General features: G+C 45.7%; 1 protein-coding gene across 8 annotated transcripts in view; it reads right to left on the minus strand.

The window, feature by feature from the left end:
* The window catches only part of SMYD3 (SET and MYND domain containing 3), a 707,320-nt gene that overhangs the window by 102,852 nt on the left and 592,343 nt on the right, over positions 1-12,125 (minus strand). For all 8 annotated transcript variants that reach the window (XM_027613201.1, XM_027613207.1, XM_027613205.1 and 5 more), the window contains one exon: positions 4,825-4,912. In XM_027613201.1, the coding sequence (XP_027469002.1) occupies positions 4,825-4,912 (88 nt within the window). The remainder of the gene's footprint in view (positions 1-4,824; positions 4,913-12,125) is intronic.

Here is a 12,125-nt window from a genome sequence, read left to right on the forward strand (position 1 = left end):
ATTTATTGTCTTCACCAAGAAAACAAGTAAAATGAGATTCTCTACAAAGCTGAAGAGCTCCCAGGCACAGGAGGGAAGGAAGAGCCCATTATTTTACACAGATGAGCTGCCTGAAAACATACTTGAGAAACAAAAACGGTTAAGTGGCATCTCAGAGAAGCAAATTCTGTTTACATCAACAAACCATCTTCCAACCAAGCCTGTACTTTGGGGGATCGGGATTTCCAAAGAACTCTTCTTTCTTCATACTCCTATATGGATTCTTTTTAAAGCCAGCCATGAAATAATGCAGCTGTGTATTAAGCTGAACTACCGATTCGGTCAGTTCAGTTTAAATTACGTACTGTGTTAGCTTCTGTTACAAAACGGATCTAAAATGGAAGAAACTTCAGACGGATTACATTTTAAAAAAGGAGGAGCTCATTTTTTTGCCTCTATGACATCTGAACCTCGGGCACACAGGAAGCCAAGTACACGACCCACAGGCACAAACGAAGGAAGCAACTTGAAGAAATACATCTCCACTGGGTCTCATATTGAAGTTTTTTTTAATTATAAAACAAAAGGGATCCAAGCCTGTACTTAACAACAACAAAAAAGATATTCTGATTTTGAACCTCCAAAGTAAAAGATAATATTAAGAACAGGGCTCATGCACATAAACTGCAGGTTTAAAAAGGGCAGAGAGGGACGCCTGGGTGGCAGGGCTGGTTAAGTGTCTGAGTCTGGACTTGGGCTCAGGTCATGACCTCAGGGTCATGAGATGGAGCCCCTTGACAGGCTCTGGGCTCTGCGTCCAGCATGGAGTCTGCTGGAGATTCTCTTTCTCCCTCTGCCCCATCCCCCTGCTCTGTCTCTGTCAAATAAATCTCTAAAAAAAAAAAAAAAGACAGAAGACTCAATGCCCACTTATGAGCAGCTCTGATTCACTATGAGTCCATAACTTCCTCTCGAGCAGCCTTGGTGTGACCGCCCTTTTTTATTTTATTTTATTTTTTGAAGATTTCATTTATTTACTTGAGAGAGAGAGAGCACATGCGGGGGGGGAGGGGCAGAGGGGGAGGGAGAAGCAGGCTCCCTGCTGAGCAGGGAGTCCAAAATGGGACTCAATCCCAGAACCCTGAGATCATGACCTGAGCTGAAGGCAGATGCTTCACCGACTGAGCCACGCAGGCGCCCCGTGATCACCCTTTTTTAAAACTGCTAGTTTTAAAACTGCCCTCTTTGGGAGGGCAGCCAGAGGCCTGAGGACGTGCCGTAGGGAGCGTGGAGTGTGCCCTGAATGCCCACGCACCCCCCCGCCCCCCCCCGCCACTAAACACCATGGAAGCACAGCTGCAGGCCAGAGTGCGGGCACCTGGGACGCACACACTTCTCTTCCTGCGCTGCTGCTGGGGTTTTAGGTGTGGGGAGGTGCAGGCCCCCCCACCCCCCCCCTTCAACCCGCACAGCTCCACATCCTCCTGCTTTCAGGAGCCGTACTCCACTCAAGCGAAAGGGGTTGCAGATTTCAGATGCAGCAGAAATGGCAGAGCCTTTGGCTGGAGCTAAAGCTGGATTTCAATCTGACCTACTTCTGTCATTGGTCAAATCTGAGGCTCTGAGAATGTCGCCGGAGCGCTTAAAGCCACGTGACCTCTCACGGCGACTAGGCATAAGGAAAATGGTCCAGTGGACTGAACCCCCACCTCGCCTCCACCCCTCGCCACCACCACACAGCCCAGTCTCTTCTGCCCCACCGTGAATTGAGGGCAGGCTCCAGCGCCCCTTTATCCCGCCTCCCCACCCCCAACATCCACCCCTCCTAACCTCCCTGCAACCCGGCGGTGCTGCCTTCCAGAACGTTAGCAAACACTTGTAATAATCCAGTCAAGCCACCTGTAGGAGTGGGGACTAACGTCCTTATGAACCCTCATGGGAAATGCGTGTTTCTTTTCAGTGGGGGCCCCCTGGAAGCATAGCACCTTACCCCCAAGGCACGACTTCCTTGGTGAGATTTGCAAGCACCACAACGCACAGCCGAAGGCCTTTATTTCACATTTCTTGTATACTATCCTGTAATTTTAGGATGAGTTCTGTCTCTGAGGAGTTGACTCTGGTCTCAGGCGAGGTGCATTTACTGAAGAAAAGTGAGTCGGTGACTTCTTTTGTATTCATCTGACATGTATGGATAAAGTGTGCCGAATGGATCCCCAGAGGTTGGGGGGAGCAGTATCTCAGGCAACACACTGATTTTGTAACAGATTGCCGGTCTAACCTCTGTGGTTTTTCATTCCAGGATTAGATATTTGACGAACTGTCAGGAGGAATGACTGTCTCTTACACAATGCTAGACATTTCTGTGGAAAGACTTTGTGCCTTATTTTAACGTTGTGTTGTTTGACCTCCATGACTATTCGCCCACTCATTTAATATATACTCCAACTCATTTGAAAGAGGTTTTAGGTGACAAGCCTTAGAAATAAAAACCAGATGTGATATTCTGCAGCCACTGATAGGAATACATCTACTTTATCCCCTGCAAGCTGGAAGGGACTGCATGCCAATTTTCCTTCACAACCCTGGCAACTGTCTGCTGGCAAACAAGGCAACCCTCTCCTATGAAACACACCAGTGAGCAAAAAAAATTGAATAATTTTAACTAAGAGGCTTTTCCCCCAAGCGGATGCTGACACTGTATTTGCTCAAAAATGTAGTCCCTGGTATTTGTTTGGTGTTGCATACAAGTCATTCTGTTCCAGGGAGGAGCTGAGCGCTAGCTGGAAGCGGGATGGAGAACCTCCCCGAAGCACACAGAATGATAACCTCCTCTGTGGAAACTTCTTTCACCTCCCAGAGTTGACCACTGTGCCTCTGATGCCCCTCAAGTATGTATGTACCAAAGCAGGTGTGAGAGTTGTGAGGGCAGGGTTGTGTGCACCAGAAGGTGGGCTGCAACCAGCAGATCACTTGGCACAGGATCCTTTTTCCGTGAAGCCTTGTCCCGCTGAGACCCGACTGTGGCTGGGTCATCCAGGACCCCAATTCCATGGGAGGGGAGCAGAGAGAACGATCCTACTTCTCTGCAGTAAGAACAGTTTTTTTGAGCCCAAGAAGGGCCCCTTCTTCCTCCCAGATCTGACTGTTTTCCCAGTATCTCCCATCCTGCCTACAGACAGGGTTGCAAACTCCATTTGGATCCTGGCTCCATTCCTCACAACTTATTTCAATTTTTCTAGATCCTTCTTAATATGCCCTACTCCCAACTGGACCCAAAACTCTGGATATGATCAGACTCACGGATCACCTTTCTCATTTCCCAGTGGCCGTTAATGCAGCCCGAGATCACAGTAGCTTTTTGAGGGGTTATATCATCCTCTTAAACTTGATTAAATTTTTCTGTGTACTGAAACCCTAAAATTGTTCCACATGTTCTGCTGGTAAGCTTGATGTCTACACACTTAAACTCTTTGACCCAAATAGAAGATTTTATATATATTCTTGTTGAATTTCACCTTTTCAGATTCAGGCATCATTCAAGCCTTCGGGGATCTTGAGCTCTGGATTCTGTCATCCCAACCTCTGCCATTCCCCTGACCTATAACCATTGGGAATCTGAGGACCCTGTGCTCTGTATCTCCATTCAAGGCACAGAGTCAAAGGCAGTCAAAGTCAAGGTGGGAACAGAGCACTCCAGAGTCACAGTGACCCCAGGGGCATCATTTTCTCAGGAGAGCCATTTAAGCATTTAGAAAGCTGTCTGACCATCTAGCATCAATTTCTTGACTGGTTTTAATTGACCCTCTTCCCGAAATCCACATACAAACTTTACCAAAGAAATCCATGTCTCTGCAGACTCACTTGCTCTTGGTGAACTCATGCAGCCTCGGGCTGATCACAGCTCCCTTTTCCATTCCTTTAGTAATCAGTTACAGATTCTTTACCAAACTTCAACAAGCAAAAAACCCACCCCGTTCAGATTTCAGAAGATACTTCTTTCACCTTTAAAAACAAGAGGAATTTGTCCATTCTACCTCTCCTATTCTGTACCATTCTTTAAAAAACATTGTAGATAGAAACTTCATTTGTAGATGTTCTTATTGTCGGGGATCTAATTTCCCCAAGGCATCCGAAGGACCTTGCACTATCTTTTTCATCTACCTTGGTCTATTTCTTTTGGCCTTGGGGTTTCCCGTTGTCACGTTTTTTGCTCAAGTGAACTCCCCTACTGGAAGCAACCTCCCTCTCAGCCTCTGTCCATTCAAACCCTGTCCTTGATTTGGACTACCACTTACCCAGTACAACATCAGTGTGGCCTCCCCAGATGACCTCCAGCATAAGCTCTCTCTCCTTACCCTGAACTTTGACCCACTCATGGTCCTTAACTATTTATGCCCAGAAAATTTACTGTGCAGCAACTCCCTCTGTCATGGTAGTCATGGTTGATTTAATATGAACTTCTAGATCTGAGAGTCAATGATACTAACTTTTTAGGATTCTAAGTTATTCCTTCCTAGAGATGTAGTTTGTGGGAGGAAAGGAATACAGAAATCTGTTACCTAGTATATAGAGAGACTACTACTTACTGTCCTATTACTGGCCATGAGTTTTGGTTACTATCTAACGGTGGTGAGGTATTCATGCTGATCCTGCCATACTCTGCCCTAGCCATAACCCAAACTGTTGGCTGGGATTTGGGATGCAGCCTATGACCATGAAACAGAATGAAACTCACTGGCTCAGACAGAGGTCAAACCATGGACTTGACTTCATTAACGCCAAACTCCAACCAATAAAGAAACAACAGTCCCAATGGTATGGCTCAATCCACAGGTAAAAGGATACTCCAATGTGCCTTCAGTTCTTCAATTTTTTTCAAGGATTCTTGAACTTCCTTCCATACTTGCTCATCGCCAGTGAGCATATCAGCATCCTGTTCAGGCCAAACGAAGACAACAGAAAGGAAGACAAATCATTCAATTAAAAAAAATGGGCAAAGGCTCTGAACAGACATTTCTTCAGAGAAGATATTCAAGTGGCTAATAAGCACATGGAAAGATGCTCAACATCATTGGCCATCAGGGAAATGCAAATCAAAACCACAGTGAGGTATCACTTCACACCCCCCAGCTTGGGTATAAGGATGTCAAAAAGACAAGAATAACAAGTGTTGGCAAGGATGTGGAGAAACTGAAACTCTCATGTATTACTGGTAGCAAGGTGAAATGTTGCAGGCACTTTGGAAAACTGTCTGGCAGTGTCTTAAAAAGTTAAACATAGAGTTACCATATCGCTAAACAATTCCACTCCTTAGATACATACCCAAGAAAAAGGAAAACACATGTTCACCCAAAAACTTGTGCATCATGGTCACAGCAGCATAATTCTAGCAACTAAGGTGGAAACAACCCAAATGTCCATCAACTGATGAATGGATAAATGAAATGTGACATAGCCATACAATGGAATATTACTGGCAGTGAAGAGCAATGAATTACTACAACACGGATGACCCCTAAAAACACCATGCTAAGTGCAAGAAGCCAGTCACAAAGGACCACATACTGTACGATTCCACTGATACGAAATGTTCAGAATAGGCAAATCCATACAGACAGGAAGTCAATCACTAATTGGCGAGGGAGGGGAAGAAGGTGCGGGAGAAGTGGATAGGACTGCTAATGAGGATGCCGTTTCTTCTCCAGGTGATGAAAGTGCTGTAAAACCCACTGTGCTCACGTTTCCACAACTCTGTGAATATACTTATATACTTTGACTGCTTTGTATCAGATGTGGATTATATCTCAATATAGCTGATATATATCAGGAAGGGGAAGAGAGGCAAGAGAAAGAATCATTTGTTTGGAGATCTACAGGTACTTGAATCAAAAATGTAGTTATCACTCAAAATGAGTCTAGGAAAGAGTAAAAGGAGTACAATTACACCCAGGTGAACTTATTTTGACTTTTTTTCAAAAGATTTGATTTATTTATTTGAGTGAGAGAGATCACAAGTGGGGGGGGAAGGGTAGAGGGAGAAGCAGACTCCCTGCTGAGCAAGGAGCCTGATGTGGGACTTGATCCTAGGACCTTGGGATCATGACCTGAGCCGAAGGCAGACGCCCAAAAGACTGAGCCACCCAGGTGCCCCTTAGTTTGATAAGAAGAAAGAAGAAAGAAGAAGAAGAAAAGAGGATACCTAACAACTGAAAAAGAAATTCAAAACAAAATTGTGAGTTATCATTTATTAAATGTCCTCTAGTTTAGGAAGCAGGTCCTCTATTTTTCCTGTGTGTCCATTTCAAGAGCTCCATAGCCACGTGTGGCTGGAACCACCATGTTGGGTAGCACAGATATAGAACAATTCTATCATCACAGAAAGTTCTATTGGACTGCTTTCAAGAGGCTAATCAAAGCGTAAGAAATTGTCATCAGACACCATTCAAAACCAGGTGTTTAATACTTATTAAATTCTCAGTGGGTTTTAGGGAGAAGAACCAACCGCAGAAGTTGTATTAAATCATGGCAGAATCATGGTAAAGGTGAGGGAGGGCAGACTTTTTCAAACTATAGAGATCTCCCTGGAGATTTTTACATGCCTCCTAGGGGATGTTTATACAATGACTCTTGTGAGAACCACTGCCAGAGTAGGCTTGATAGGAAGATACAGATCACTCAGGTGTGGCAAAGCAGAGAAAAAAAGAGGGCCACGGAGAGCCAGAGAAAAGAGATCCCAAGAACAGGGAGAGGCAGTGGGTGCGCATACGAGGAAACGCGTATGCTTGTGTGAGTATGCCTGTGTGTAGCAGGGTTTTATGGGTCTCTAAGTATACAAGTTGTGCATATAATATCACAGGGTGGTTTTTAAAAGGACAGCATAAGTGCACCCTACTTTTTTGGGGGAAATTCTAAATAAGAACCTAGCTTTCTATACATAGGAGAGGGAAATGGAAGTAAATTGCTTTTCAAAAGGTAGAGATGAATGTCCTAAATACCTGCCCTAAGTCCATATTCATCTCCTAAAGCCTCCGTTCCACCACCTCACTCCAAAGCAACTTCCTAGCACCTTCCAGATAAAGCTCACATGTTGAATCTTTTTTTTTTTTTAGAGAGATTTTATCTATTTATTTATTTGACAGAGAGAGAAAGAGAGAAAATACAAGCAGGTGGAGCAGCAGGTGGAGGGAGAGGGAGAAGCAGACTCCCCGCTAAGCAGGGAGTTCAATCCCAGGACCTGAGATCATGACCTGAGCCAAAGGCAGACGCTCAAGTGACTGAGCCACCCAGGAGCTCCCCCACATATTAAATTTTGGCAATCATGGCTGCTTAGGATGAAATCTTCCTGTTTTATATTTTACTCCTGGCAGCTCAAGCCTTAGGTTCTAGGCAAAATGTCTCACTTGTTAGACTCTACAGGAGTCAGAATAATAGATCCCCAAAGATGTCCATGTCCCAGTTCCCAGAACCTATATGTATGTTTGGGTACATAGCAAAGGGGAATTAAGTTGCCGGTAGGATTAAGGCTAGCTGACCTGGGAATAAGCAGCGTGTCCTGAACTCCCCAGGTGGGCCCAGTGGAATCACAAGGGTCTTTCAGGGTGGAAGAGGGAGGCAGAAGAAGAAGTCAGTGATGTGACGTGAAGACCCAACCTCACTGTCAGCTTAGAAGGTGGAGGAAGGGACCCATAGACCAGGGGGTACAGGCAGCCTCCAGAAGCCAGCAAAGTCAAGGAAACAAATCCCCCCCGGAGACTCTACAGAGGAAGGTAGCCCTGCCAAGGACCTTCATTTTTGCCCAGTGAGACCTATCTCAGGCTTCTGACCTACAGAACTGTTAAAGGATAATAAATTTGTGTTGTTTTAAGCCACTGAGTTTGTGATCATCTGTTACAGCAGCCATAGGAAACTACTACAGTCCCTACCACACCTGCTGTTCTTCTGGCCACTGGACCTTGGCATGTGACCCTCCCTGTAGCTAAAATTAAGTCATCTGATCATTCATCTATTCCAAAAGCACTTATCGAGTACCTAGGTCATGCAATGTTCTAGGCACTGAGAATAGAGCAGTAAAGAAATCAGAGTGTTTACACTGAAGAGGTAGGAGGAGCTTGGTATGACAGAAAACACACACACATAAACTACATATTTATCAGAGGGAAAAACAAGTGAACAGGCAAGTGGGATGGGGAGTACTGGCCCCAGGGAGTTCCATCTTAGGCAGGATGATCAGGGAAAGCCTCGCTGAGAAGATAATATAGAAGATCGGAGAGAGGTCAAGGGTAGGAGATAAGAATTCCAGGAAGAGGGGACAGTGAGTGTCCCAGTGCCGAGCCAGGAGCTTGCCCGATGTTCCAGAAATAGCAAGGAGACTGGTGTGGATAGAGTTCTTCTGTTGTTGTTTGTGTACATGTTAGAGCTAAATATAGGTCCTCTTCTTTGATCCTGCCTCTCCCATATACCTAGCACAGAGAACCGTATGGAGCAAATGCCCAGTTAAACATCTGTAGGATGGATCTGGAAGATGGAAACTGACATTTCTTTGGTCATGATCTGTATGTCCCTTGTACATATTTCAATTACTCCTCACAACATCCTTGTAGGGCATCCATACCTCTAATCTACAAATGAGGCACCAGATAGCTGCCCTAATACTTAAGTAACTCTTACAAACGTCCTTCTGTCTGTAACTGCCAGAGGTAAGATTCAAATCCAAATCCGTCTGGCTTCATGGCTCAAGCTCTTTGCACTAGCTTTATGTTTCATTTCCATTTGTTTCTCTCCTAGGCTTGCTCAAAAGGTGAGACAGGTCTGGGAAGTAGTAACTTCAAAATATCTTCAACTCACGGTTCCTATGATCTTCCTAATCCCAGCATTTGGAAAAGGGCAGTGGATCCTCCAACACGAGGGGCGCCTGGGTGGCTCAGTCGGTTAAGAGTCTGCCTTTGGCTCAGGTCATGATCCCAGGGTCCTGGGATTAAGTCCCTCATTGGGCTCCCTGCTCAGTGGGGAGCCTGCTTCTCCCCCTCCCTCTGCCTGCCGCTCCCCCTGCTTGTTCTCTCTCTCTCTCTCTGACAAATACATAAAATCTTTAAAAAAAAAAAAAGATCCTCCAACATGGAACCCATCAGGGATCTGGTCCTGTTCCACCAGGCATGGTGAGACCAGGGCCTAAGACAGAACAATTTCATAGGGGAATTACACTCACAACTAAACCCCCACAAGAATCTGACTGGCTGTTCTTTGGGTTGGGCCTAAGAAGTCACTACTTAACAGAGGAGCAGGCAAGCTTTGAAACTGCCTCCAAACTTCAAAAATAATAGCTCCTGAGAGCACTCTACATTGGAGCAAGACAAAATACATTCACTAACAGTTAACCATCAACTCCCTGGGGCACCTAGGTGGCTCAGTTGGTTAGGCATCTGCTTTTGGCTCAGGTCATGATCCCAGGGTCTTGGGATCGAGCCCCACACTGGGCTCCCTGCTCAGCCAGGAGCCTGCTTCTCTCTCTGCCCCTCCCCACTGCTTGTGCTCACGCTCTCTCTCTCTGTCTGAAATAAATAAGTAAAATCTTTAAAAAAATAAAAACACACACACAACAAACCATCAACTCCCTGGAGTGTCTCACTATGATGAGAGGTAGTACTCACTACACCCTTAGGTTCCCGACTCACCTTGCTCCCATCGACTATCTTGTTCCATTCTGCGACTTCTCCTGAGACTGTCTCCACATTAGGGTCTGTCTCCCCTCTCCCCACACTAGGAAGGGGCACATCCAATTGTGTGTGTATGTATTTATATATGTATGTATTCCTATATATATATAGGACACATGTACATAAACAGAGAAATGACGTAGGGAAGCATAATTTAAATCTTCTACTTTTTTCAATTTGTAAATGTAAAAGTTTATTGGTGTTTCTTTTCTACCGCCCTTGAGATATAAAAGTAGTAAATTTATATCCTTATTTCATTATTTCTTATCCAAACATATCAAAGAGACTTGCTATCATTCAGGACAAAGTGATTTAGGGGAAAAAATTCCTTTTTGAATTTCAGCTTTACTGTGAGAAGGGGGTTTGAGTGGGTAAGCCCTGAAATTTGTTTCCAACAGGTGGAAATATTCATTTTACACACATCTATATTTTTTCTTTTTTTAAATCAGATGCGCTATTGTTGAGTTTTCTACAAATGAAGAAAATGGTTCTGACCGCAGGCAGAGGGATTCCTGAGGAAGTTCACTCTGCTGGGAAATGATGGCAGATAAGTAAGGACACGTCGGTTCCAGCACCAGTAGCACCTCTGCCCTGCCCAGCTGAATGTCCCGGGCAAGCCCTCCTCTTCCTGGCCCTCAGCTCCCTCACCCGTACAGGAAGTTGGTCTGGACGCCCAGCACCATTCCTCCCACTTGACTGCTCCAGGGGCAGAAGAAATGGAGAGCCACATGAGCTCTACCTCTGGTGAGCGCTCTCTTGCACAGCTCCAGAAAAGTCTGTCAAGAGCTTGGCTTCATTTTAGGCAGTAAAACCACGGCCACAGTTCATCTGAGGCAGACCTATACCCGCTGCTCTCAGGATTTGGTAAGAATGGGTCTCCTGAGTCTCTCCCTTCTCTCTCTGGCTTCTCAAGCTCCTCCCCTCACCGCCTCCCCTGCCCCAGGGGCCGGGTGCAAACTGCTCCCCAAGAGTCAGTTCTCTCGATACTTGCTTCCTTCTTCTTCACCCCCATTCTGTCCTCTCAGAGCCCACCCCAAGTCTGGCACACCCCAGGCTCTATCTTACTCCCCCTACACCTACTCTTCCAACTGGTATTCTTCCCCTTGGATTCTGGGAGGACCCGGACTGCAGGTTCTGCTCTTCCCTTGGGTCACCGCTTCTATTCACTTCTTTGGTCTTCTTCCCATTTGTCCCTTTAGGACTGGCCTCAAAAGTCCTCCCTCAGGAAATCATGTCTAATTCTGCCCTCTGAGTTAACCCAGCCATCCTGAGCCACCACGGCTACTCTGCATACCTCTCTTAGCACCAAGCTGCCCTTAATGGTCAGCTTTCCTGTGTCCCCAGCAGCCTCAGAATTTCTGGAGGGACCGTGACCCGACTGTATCTGTCTTCCCCATGCCAGCATGATCAGTTATCCGGTATGAGTCTGATAACCAGCGAAAGATGAGAGAGGAGTGATCTATGATCCACAGGTAACAGTATTACAAGAATAAAACACCTTGACTCCACCATAACAGGAAAGAGAATCTCAACCAAGGAAACAGAAGGCTGTGTGTTTCACACCATGCTTGTATCTCAACTTGTTTCTAATATTTCTACATCATGATTATGTGGGAAAGGGCAATGTTTCCACTGTAGCTGCCTGAATTGGCCGAATGCCCAGGTATGGGTCTAGAAAATGAATGTGAACTCTCCCCAGCACAAGAAATCCCACACTAGCTCAGGACCCCCGCTCCCTGACAACAGCATCACAGCAATTTGGGGGTGCCCTGTGTTGACTCTCCTGGCTTCCGCCTCTAACATCATCCTGAGCCTCCTGTTGCTCCCTTGGCCCAGAGGTCCCTGTCCCCATCTGACCCCAAGTGGACCAGTGAGGCCATTTAAGTTCCCTCAGACACAGCTGCTACATCAATACCCTAGCGCCATTCTCTTAGCAGTAAAAAAAAAAAAAAAAAAAAGAGGTGCCAGATGATAGGAGATAATCTCACCATGACATCAAAGGGTGCCACTCAACACAATTCCATTGAACCGGCCAAGCACTTCCTCTGGGTTTCAGAGTAAGAAGCATACCTGACAGGTGCCAGTGGTGGATGAGAAATTTGAGTTTCTTAACAGGATACGGTTGGGATCCAGCAAGGCTGTCTCCCCTTGGGAAAGACCACAGGGCTCTATAAGGCTCCAACATCAGATGCAGCCATCCAGATCTACTTTGTCTCCAAGACACAAACAGATGTGTTCACTCGGCTCACAAGCGCTGGATGCTGAAACTCTCACACTGAGCTAATTTCAGATGGTTCGCATTAAAAGGAAAAGGAGAAAGGCAATCTGCTTTCCAGGACTTCCTGTTATCCAATCCTCCTCTAATTAGATTGGATGGGAGGGAGAGGAGAATAGGATGGGAAATAAAATTACTGGACACTTACAAACTTTTCC

Source organism: Zalophus californianus, chromosome 10 (assembly GCF_009762305.2).
Source record: "Zalophus californianus isolate mZalCal1 chromosome 10, mZalCal1.pri.v2, whole genome shotgun sequence".
In the NCBI taxonomy this organism is placed as follows: domain Eukaryota; kingdom Metazoa; phylum Chordata; class Mammalia; order Carnivora; family Otariidae; genus Zalophus; species Zalophus californianus.